General features: G+C 30.3%; 1 protein-coding gene across 1 annotated transcript; it reads right to left on the bottom strand.

Moving 5' to 3' along the window:
* Positions 1–1,982: 1,982 nt before the first annotated feature.
* LOC132946942 (actin, muscle) lies at positions 1,983–5,255 on the bottom strand. Its single transcript, XM_061017064.1, has 4 exons — positions 5,098–5,255; positions 4,392–4,540; positions 2,790–3,276; positions 1,983–2,714 (listed from the first exon to the last, which is right to left on the bottom strand). Exons 2-4 carry the CDS (start codon positions 4,515–4,517, stop codon positions 2,197–2,199), a joined length of 1,131 nt encoding a protein of 376 aa, XP_060873047.1. The 5' UTR covers positions 4,518–4,540; positions 5,098–5,255; the 3' UTR covers positions 1,983–2,196.
* Between the last annotated feature and the right edge of the window lie 6,221 nt (positions 5,256–11,476).

The following is an 11,476-nucleotide window of genomic DNA, read 5'->3' as shown; positions in this document are numbered from 1 at the left end:
TAGGTAATAGGTACAATAATATAATATTTTGTTATTTTTTTTTTTCAATTGTTCTAACAATTATCGTGTGTGTCCAATGTCTGTTGCCTTTTGAACTCTCTAGTCTCTGCGATTGTAAACCTATAGAAAAGATCACGGGAGACTTTGTGGTGATGTGCGGTGCCGGTTTATAATTTATATAATCTGAGTATGCGGGGAACGCAAACTCCCTCGTAATATCAGCTGTTTCATATTATATTAGATACCATTTATAATTGGCTGAGATTATGATTATTATTTTTCTTCTCTATGGACATTATTCGATATAATTATTGATTTCATAAAAGTATGAGTAAAAGTAATGAACCTGTAAGCGGATAATTAGTTAGAATCAATATGACTTTAACATGAGTAGGCGTTCGTGGTCATCACGTGGAAAAACAATGTATAGGTATTGCAAATTATGATGCAAAAATGGTGCAATAAATATTATATTGTACTATTGTAATTTTGTAAATATATTAACTTGTATACAATAAAATAAAATAATAAAGAGAACGTAATGTAGGCAGGTACTCCACGAGAATCGTAAGTTCTTACTATTTAAAATTATAGTTAAAAATATTAGTTAGGTATCTAAATGTATATATTCTTATACAGTTGATGATTCTATTAAAATAGATAAATTGATAAAGTTAATGAAAGCATATTATACACTTGTGTAAAAACGAAAATAATATTTGATGTAGGTAGTAAATCCCTATATTTATATATAGTTAATTATTTAATCATGTTGTGGGTGATGTGTAAATATAGTTAACTAAACCTATATAAGCTCGCATGCTAATGACAAGTTTAAAAATAAAATAATAAAAAACATAGAAAGAATAATTTTTAGAGAGTAACACAAGTTTTAATTTTTATAAGCACCTATGTTCGTATATGGGTACCTACTTAACAAAACATTACTATAATAATTTATAAGTTTAATTAAACTCTTCTACATTTTATTCAGCAACAATACCTATATATACTCCAAATATATATATATTAAGCTATATCGTAGTTCGCGTTGTTTTATCTTTTATTTTTTATTTGTTTTATACCATCTATATACCTACTATAGTTAATGACTGTGTGGATTTAATGAGATTATAGTAATACTAGCTTATATTAAAACTGTTTAATAAATTACAAACATTGCTATTAGTATAAAAAGTATATAGGTATAAATTCGTTTTAACTTTTAAAACTATTCGACGATACGTCAAATTGTTAGACATATTTAAGTTGTATATAATAGCCGACGAGTGATGACGAGCGCTGACGTTCAAAAATAAATTTCAGTATTAAAATTATTAATAGAAGTCAAGTTTACCTTATTTGGCAACCACCTCTTTAGAACCCATCTGTGTAGGATATTTTTAAATCTTCATCATTTTGATCTGATCAAAATAAATTATCTGTAAAAAAATATGAACTGCCGAGAATACTTGTCCTAATTTCAAAATATCTTCATATAATTTGATGAAAAGATAATACTAGCTATGATGGCTACCAAGTCGTCCTTAAGTATTATGTATTTTTTAAATTAATTTGGAATGTAACTATATTAATTATTAAGTAGGTATGTATATACCTAGTAATATATACATATATATATATTATATTTGAATTAGTTAAATACCATTATAATATTTGTCCACTAATTTATTAATTTGTGTATACTAATTACTATCCAATTGATTAATTTTGTATTCGACGAAAGCAAACCATAATATAAATTATAATCATATATATTTTAATATAATATACAAGTGAAATGATTAATTTCACAAATAGTCAATTTTTTTTTATTCAGTATACCATTGAGTTTTAATGAAGTTATACTGGTGTAAAAATAGTAAACTTATTAATTATTTTTAATGTTTCTATACTGTAGCTGATGTTTTTCATTTAGTGATAAAGGATATAAATGGTTTTATAAAAAGTTCAACAACAAATAGTATAGAAACGTTTATTTCGAAACGATTAACGCGCTAATAAATACATTTTTTTTTATTTCAAAAATCGAACTGTTATTTTATCCCCGTGTAAAACGACGCAAAAATCGTCTCGATATGTACAAAAAGAAAAAACACATAGGTTTTCTTCAGTATAAATGAACATAAAGCGTGATTGTAATTTTGATTTTGTATGTTTGTGGGAGGTGATGACTTAGAAGCATTTACGGTGGACAATGCCTGGGCCGGATTCGTCGTATTCTTGTTTGGAGATCCACATCTGTTGGAAGGTGGACAGAGAAGCCAAGATGGAACCACCGATCCATACGGAGTATTTACGTTCTGGTGGGGCAATGATCTTGATCTTGATTGTGCTTGGAGCCAAGGCGGTGATTTCTTTTTGCATTCTGTCGGCGATACCTGGGTACATGGTGGTACCTCCGGAAAGTACGGTGTTGGCGTACAAGTCCTTCCTGATGTCAACATCGCACTTCATGATGGAGTTGTATACGGTTTCGTGGATACCGCAAGATTCCATTCCCAAGAATGAAGGTTGGAACAAGGCTTCTGGGCAACGGAAACGTTCGTTTCCGATGGTGATGACCTGTCCGTCAGGTAATTCATAGGATTTCTCCAATGAGGTGGAAGCGGCAGCGGTAGCCATTTCCTGTTCGAAGTCCAAAGCGACATAGCACAATTTTTCCTTAATGTCACGGACGATTTCTCGCTCAGCTGTAATCATAAAAATTCGTTAGATATAAATAGAGATTTTAACCCCGTGGTTACGGGTGGTTATAAAATACATACCGGTGGTGGTGAAGCTGTAACCTCTCTCGGTTAAGATCTTCATCAAATAGTCGGTCAAGTCACGACCAGCCAAGTCCAAACGGAGGATGGCATGGGGCAATGCATAACCTTCATAGATGGGTACTGTGTGTGAGACACCGTCACCAGAGTCCAAAACGATACCAGTAGTACGACCGGAAGCGTACAAGGAGAGTACGGCTTGGATGGCAACATACATGGCGGGTGTGTTGAAGGTTTCAAACATGATTTGGGTCATCTTTTCACGATTGGCCTTTGGGTTCAATGGGGCTTCGGTCAACAAGATTGGGTGCTCTTCTGGGGCAACACGCAATTCGTTGTAGAAAGTGTGATGCCAGATTTTTTCCATATCATCCCAGTTGGTGATGATTCCGTGTTCAATGGGGTATTTCAAAGTGAGGATACCACGTTTGCTTTGGGCTTCATCGCCTACGTAGCTGTCCTTTTGTCCCATACCGACCATGACTCCCTAATAAATAATATAAATCCATACGTCAAAATACGAAACATACGGTCGGACAAAATAATAACAATAACGGCGAGCATTCGTCTCCAATGATAATATAACATGTTAATAATTCGCAACGGAATTTTCATAAAAAAACTTCTTCTTACAAGGGTCGGAACTCGTTATAATATCGTTCAAAAATAATATTTTTAATTTATATCGTTTATAAGGCTTAAGCAGAAAAAAATGTAGAATTTCATAGTTGTTATTTTAATAGGATTAACGTTACCGATCTACAGTATGGATATTACAGTAGTATCTATACTCCCCCCTCACCGTGTGTATGTGACAAATAATTAAAATATGACAAATGTTATTGTCAAGATAGTAATTATATATTAAATTTTCCGGTTTGATCGATATTTTGTTTCGTGTGAAAATTATTTTATTTAACGTGGGTAAATTCAAGTTATATTTATAATTTCTGAATTAAAATAATTTTGATTAATTGGAACTTGGCGTTGTAAGTAAATTGATTTTACGACGAAAAGCATAGTGTGAAATAATAATATTCCGGATACTCGGAGAAAGCATTAGCATTCTAAGTTTATAACGTGTGATCAATATTGCAGTGTGCACTAGTCCAGCTGATGTGGAACGTTTATTTTTGTAATGTTCCAGACCCCCTCCAAGTATTTCCAGACGCGATGCATAAGTGCTATCTATTTTTATTAGACGGTGATGATGAAGAAGTGGTGGGTGGAAGGGTTTGTTTGAAATCCGATGTATATAAAACGATAGTATAATAAAAATCCTTTGGCTCCCGCACAGTGTCCGCAGCTGGCGACATACGGTGTGTTTATTTTTACCCCAACGGACGGATTGGCGAAGGGCCTACGGACGAGTTCGAAAGGCGGAGCACTGCTGTCCTATTTTCAGGACGCTACCTTTTATGGTCATGAATTCTGGGAGGGCCTATAGCAGTAGTTAACAGTTGTGTTTTGTTTGTTTTTCTATTACGAAATTTGTTCAATAAGATGGAAAGTGCAATATTGTATAGTTTTTCAGACGAATTTTTGAGAACCTCATGAAATTATATCGTCGCAACGATGCGTTAAATGGATTTTTATACTAACTTGATGACGGGGTCTGCCGACGATGGAGGGGAAGACGGCACGGGGTGCGTCATCTCCAGCGAAACCGGCCTTGCACATACCGGAGCCATTGTCGACTACCAAAGCTGCTACATCATCGTCACACATTTTGCTAGTTTGGGTTTTTGAACCTGGAAAAAAAAATACATAAAAACGATAAACTTACAGTCATTATCGGGACGACTAAATCGGTAATGCTTTATCGGTACGAGGAACCGCGGCGAGTACAATACGTTTCGGTATATATTATTGTAATTTGATGTATTTTGTAATATTATAATGAAAGAAAGAGAAAACGAACGACCCGTCAAAAATAGTCGCGGTGATTTAAAATAAATGTTCGTACCTATCACCGGACGCGACGAAAAAATCGCGTCGACATGCTCCGAAATAAAAATATAAAAAAATAAGTTAAGCCCGAGAGTATAATATAAAAAAACGAAAAAAATCTTGTTTCTTATGTTTTAGTTTTTTTTTTTTTTAAAAGAACATTATTATTCAAAATCCCAAGTACAATAATATTATAATGTCATGAAAAACTGTTAACGGACTTTGCGCGTGATCATAATATTAATATAATATCGCGTATTAATTTTTTTGCTCTTCGTCGTTCGTCGATTATATCACATGACGATATTTTAGTGTGCTATAATATAATGTAAAAACTGTATAATAATATGCTACTCACCGGTTTACGACGAAGGAAATCTGTACGACTGCGGCGGGTCTGCGGCTTGTGTGTGGCTGCTGATCCGCTGTGGATGTGCTAATGAACGTTCTGCTGGTCGGTACCGGCGGTTTTATAAACGGGACCGATCCAAAAATACCGGCAGCCGCCGCCCATACATGGCTATGCGACGGGGGGCACAAAACACTATTTTCGGGGCGCCGCCGGTGTGGCCGCCGCCGCCGCCGCAGCCACGGCTCGGCGGCCCTGCGCGCGGCCGGCCCGCCATATATGGTTCGGGCCGGCGACCCTCCGTCGTCGTTGCCGCCGCCGCTGAATCCGTTGAGGCGCACTCGCCGCCAGTCCCTGGCCACGGCTGGGGGCAGGGGGGGGGGGCGTCTCGAAATTATCCAAAATCCGAAATTCTCGTCGACCATCGGTCGGATTTTTTCGTTTGGGTCTATTTTTAAGCACCGCCCGACTTTCGTTACTCCGAGTACATACCTATATTTCTATAGGTACTAATTTATCGTATAACAATAATATACAAGACGGATATCATTATAACACGTACATTATCGTTATTATTATTATAGGTACTGTTATTGTTATTAACATCCATCGTATTACCAAATACCAATCATGTATAGGTAACCATCGTTAAAATTATTTTTAGACCATCGCCATCATAATCTAATATTATATAGGTGCCCGGTACATAAAATTAAATTATGTGTTGTGTATGTGTATGCAGTGTGCATCTCGAGCTCATAGAGTTGGGTCCCGTGAGATTGTATGTGCTATACATACCATGTAAACCAAAATCGTTTTAAATCTGAATTAACCCTGTTGTAAGCGTAAAAATTGCATCGTTTCCTAAGATTCCGAGAATTTTTGTAATCGGAATCACTTTCATTTGAAGGAAATTGTATAAAAATGATTTACTGAAACCCAATACAAACGAAACATATCTATACAATTACACAATGTTTGGAGACACGCATTTAATTAATTGTTTTTATATTATTACCACAATAGCCAATAAGTATCCATAAAAACGCATTTTAACACAAAATATTCACAATTTAAATCTTAAGAAATATACCTACATTATGCGCCCGAAAAATAACATGAAGTGCAAAATTATAGATATTTCCATTTCTTGGAAAAAAAGTAAATGAATTTAATAGACATTATATAATATGATGACAACAAACAATTGAAGATAATATTCAATATCGTTACATTTTATACAATTTTGTATTTTAGGTTTTAAGTTATAATTATATTTACTTCTATGATATATACATGTATATAGCACCGAGTAATTAAAATAATATGCTCTACATTTAAATATATATTGTTTATTATAATTATTTATAATATGTTTTATTAAAAATTGTTTTTAAATATTTATTAGTGTGACAAAACTAAGCACACATCTATACCTAATACAGCACGAATTCTATATTTTTTTTACAACTAATACAACTTATGCAATAACATGCAAGTTGCAATTATACCAGCAAAATATATTTTTCAAAAATCAATATTATTACAATTCCGTTATAGTTGATTTGAACTAACTTTTAGAGGGTTTCTCGTTGTTTAAAATCGTATTAAATTTGTCAACTACGTACATGCAATCAATTATTTGTTAGCACATATTATTATGGAATCATTATGAAAATAAATAGGTCATATTTAAATTAAAAATATCTCGATATCTACGTGATTGATAAAACACCATTATAGAGAGGGAAAAGGTAATCGTTTGTTAGTACCTTTTCTGAATGATTATACAATCAAGAGAAATTGCATTTTATTATTGCCATCAAACTATCAAAGTCTAATTAGAATAATATAGGTAGCTATATTCGCTATAAACGTGCAAATAAAAATGTTTACAATATTGTTGTATGCCTAGGTAACTGATTAAATTATAATATGCACAGTAATGAATAATGATAGACTTTTGTATAGATGTATTATACATTTATGCGTTAAGTTCTGTAGTAAACAAATAAAATTCCTCGATAAAACAGTGATAAAACTTAGAATAAAAAAATTCGACGTCAACAACAATAAATAATAATATATAATAATATTGTGGTAGGTAAATTTACTACCTATCTAAGTACAAATTATGAAGTTAGAATAATTTATAAAAAGTTATGGATATTAACACATAACATTATAACATATTAATAAATATTGTATTAAAAAATATTCTTTTAAAAAAAAAAAATTAGTTTTAGATGAAGATTGTAATTTTTATTGGTTGACTACTCAAATTTATCATCGATTTAAATATTTAAACAGTGCAATCAACTTAGATTTACAAATGTATTTATAACTTATTAATCCACCTTGAGTGTACCTAATATTATTTACTAATTATAAATTTACTTTACTTATTATAATCTACTTAATTTTTTGTTTGTTTATGAAACACAATACGAGTTTTCATAGTGTTTATCGCATTGTCTAATGAAGATTTAACATTCTTAGCGTACCTAGAAAATATGAAAAAAGTTATTAATATAGTAGGTATCTTGTAGGTACCCATTAAAACAATCATATCTGACATACTCTTTGATTTAAAAATATCACCATACTTAAATTAAGTAAATATCTGTCTTCTTTTTATTTGTATTATTGCTCTAGTAGAATGTACCTATATATGTATTTGTATACAGTGGGTGCCTATACGTACACAACCATCAACCAACTATAAAGGCAGTGGTCCAAATTATGTACAGAGGTTTATTTTTCGATTGACCAGTAATACGTTGAAACTTGAAAGGGAAAGTTTAAGGTGTAATTAGGTAGCATAATTCCAAATATATAATATATGGAACAAATTTGTAGAGGCTCAAATGTTTCATTGTTTATTAGTGATTACTTATACAATTTATTTTAACCTTTTAGTGAAAATATATAATATATTGTGGATTGTTTCCATATTTTTTTTATATACCTATATATTTTATCAATATTTGTAATTCCCAAAACTAATACACGAATATATTTAATTGTATATGCTTTGCATAGGCAAAAGACATACGATATAAGTAATTAACATAATAATATAGTATTATTGATGAGAATTCTTATTGTACTAAAATCCGTTGTAGATTCAAAATAACACTGCTGCACATATTTATAATATTACATTTGCCGTGATAAAAAAAGTTATCCAACGGTGCAAATAATCAATAGTATACTAAATACTATTTACAGTATTTTTGAATCTGTGACGAAGTATTTTTGCTCATTACTATACAAGTCAAGTAAATTACGATTTACGACTGTTGCAATTCACAACAGACCTATTTAAGACTTTGCGACACGTTGTCGTAGTGGGGGAGGCTACACGTGGGACTATGCCAAAAACCGTTTTGATCCATTTTATTATTACTAACTATTCGGCCAGTTTACTCATTCAGTTATGGCGTGATCCAGCGAAATCCGTTACAGTATTCGTCTATTTTTTTTTCTAACCACACTAGAACACGTCCGATCCAACAAATATAACACTTCACGAGTTTAAGTGCTTTTGAGTTAAACCTACGAAAGTACGAACAACGATTTCGTTCTCCTCCGATGTGTTTCGAAAAGGTTTTTTTACAAATTAAAATAACTTCAGAACAAAACGAATGAGAGAAACTCAACTGCTGTTCATATCTTATATATACCTATAGGTATATATAATAATCTGACTTTTCATTTTGATTTAGATTCAAACGTTTTGTTTAATTGAATATATGCGGATAATATAGGTTAACCTACGTCCTACCTTCTTTAAATTTAAATTTAGTAATGTCGTTTTTATTTTTCAATTTGGTAAATCATAATCATACGTCGTAAGTTATTGGGAGATTAAAAATAACCAGTAACTAATAAATGACTCTGTAATATATTTCTCTTTTATCAAACATGTTTTTAAAGGACCATAGAGTATTATTTTCTTTGTGAAAAAGATCAATATTATGTTTATTATGTTCACAGTGAAATTTATAATATTTTTAATTTAAGTCACTTATTTTATTAAATCTTAACTAACCATTTTACATTTACTAGAAATGTACACGAGGACGAGGGATAAAATATCTCAATATGTATCTTATTGGCTATTCTTAAGACTAGAGTTTCGTACATGCGTGAAACAGGTGGCATCTACGTCATTATTTATGCGGCCCCCCACTTGGTCAGAATTTCATCAGAGGCATAATATAATAATAATAATTACTAGCTCTAACATTTGTTTGAAGTGTAAATCATTATTTTTTACGTCGTGCTCTCGTCAAAAACTGACATTTTAGAATATATGTTTAAAATATTGGATAATACACTGGTAAGCACCTTCTACTTTGAGCAATTTAACTTATATCATCAGTCATAAGACTAAAATGTAACTAACACACAAATTAGTGAGTGTTAAATTTAAAATAAATAATACTTTCATACTAATATTTTAATCAATTTCACCAGGTTTAAATAGATAAATTATCTACAAATCTAAAAACATTATATTTTTTCTTTAAAGAATAGGTATTGGTACTAATAAAATTAGATAATCATACCAACAGTTTAATCAAAAAAATATAACATATATTAATACCTTTAGGAAGAGTAAAAATTATTTTGTATTTTCAAAAATTATAAAACATAATATATTCTGTTAACGATACCTAAATAATCAAGATTCTAAGTAAAAAGGTTTTATCTAATAATACTTCTTTTCGTTACTGAAGCATTATTAATATCACTATAATGACCATTGACCAAACTATAATATATAAGTAATATATAGTAATAGCTTATTTATACACTAAACATTTTATATCACATAGTTAAATTAGGATAGATTTTTTAAATTCCTTAAAAAAAATGTTTATACAGTTAATTTTTTTATTTCGTTTAAGAATTATTTTATTATTATAACGCAGTTGATACAGTTGATACTTAAAATTAAGTTCTTTCTTTCATTCAATCTATTAAGATTTTAAATGTTTTGTTTTTAAATATATTTATGTGTGATTAAATATATAAGTCTTACAAACTTCTATTACTTATTAGTTATTACGTATTATAAGTGTGAATATAGGCACAGATACAATTATATTAACTGTATTAAATGTATTAATTAAATTAATAAAATAAAAAAGTGATTTAATAATATTATTGTAGGTACCTTCCATACAGTTCAGTCAATAAGTTTTTATTTAAATTAATCGATACATTTGGATTAAATATAGATATATTTAAATTGGATAAGAACTAATAATTTTATGGAACGTTTTTAAACACTTAATAATATCTCCAGAATCATTAAAATCGTTAAAACATCACAGTCTGTAGGTATACCGATGACTAGATAAACAGGCTCGATAACACTGCGCATAAAATTGTGATAAAATGTTCCCCAGACTGGGAATAAACGTTAAAAAAAATTGTAGGCTATATTATAATAATCTACATCATCCATTTAACATAGGTATTATTCTTTCCATGTCTGGCGAACATGCACGACGATAGCGAAAATCAAATTTTAGCTGTCATGCCTGTATATTTAGTCATGGGTATACTTACCTATTTAATAATAAAATATGTCGTGTAAAAGTAATAACATTATAAGTCGGTATGTATCTAACTCTTTCAAATTATATAAAAGTATTTCAAAACCACAAATATGTACTTAAAAAATGAGGTTCTTATGTTTTTAAATAAATTACTGTACTTACTTACTTATTTGTAAAATATTACAAATTATTTTTAGCTTTTACCTATAATGGCGATTTCCACTTACGCCTATAAACGATAAGCACATAATATACAATAATGTATAATTCAATAATTGTATTACTAATATTATTATACCTAATTTAAAAACTATATTTAAAAACCCTTAAAAATTAAATGTAAATCATTTAGTAACCACTATAGTACCATACTATACAGTTACAAAATGTATACCTACCTATTATATTGGATTTTTTTTGTCTATACGTAGTAACCTACTTAAAATACGTAAATGTAATATTAACATCGTATTTGCTATCTACACAATTTCAAGAACAGAAATGTTTAAATATTTTTTAATAGGTACCTACCTACGTACAATTGTGAAAATCTAATCAAATAGGTACAAATAATATACATCACTTTTATTATAAACTAAAAAAAATAAATATTTTATAGGTACTATTTCTACCTGCAATATTATCAATGTTTTTTCATAATATGTTGAAAAACTGTCTATATTATATTATATAGTAGGTTGTAGGTACATTTGTCATTTATTCATAAGCACATCAATACATTATAATATCAAATACATACATAAATGATTATCATATATCTATCTAAACAATGATGTATAAAATATATGAATTCG

Source organism: Metopolophium dirhodum, chromosome 6 (genome assembly GCF_019925205.1).
Source record: "Metopolophium dirhodum isolate CAU chromosome 6, ASM1992520v1, whole genome shotgun sequence".
In the NCBI taxonomy this organism is placed as follows: domain Eukaryota; kingdom Metazoa; phylum Arthropoda; class Insecta; order Hemiptera; family Aphididae; genus Metopolophium; species Metopolophium dirhodum.
Note: the sequence above shows the minus strand (reverse complement) of the source record. Positions and strands in the feature narration are given on the sequence as shown.

Bases quoted from the DNA above. Each gene is read 5' to 3' on its own strand.
- LOC132946942 (XM_061017064.1), bottom strand. From the start codon at position 4,517: ATGTGTGACGATGATGTAGCAGCTTTGGTAGTCGACAATGGCTCCGGT. The intron at 3,277-4,391 runs GTTAGTATAAAA...ATTATTTATTAG, and splicing joins TCGGCAGACCCCGTCATCAA to GGAGTCATGGTCGGTATGGG. The intron at 2,715-2,789 runs GTATGTATTTTA...TTATGATTACAG, and splicing joins TTACAGCTTCACCACCACCG to CTGAGCGAGAAATCGTCCGT.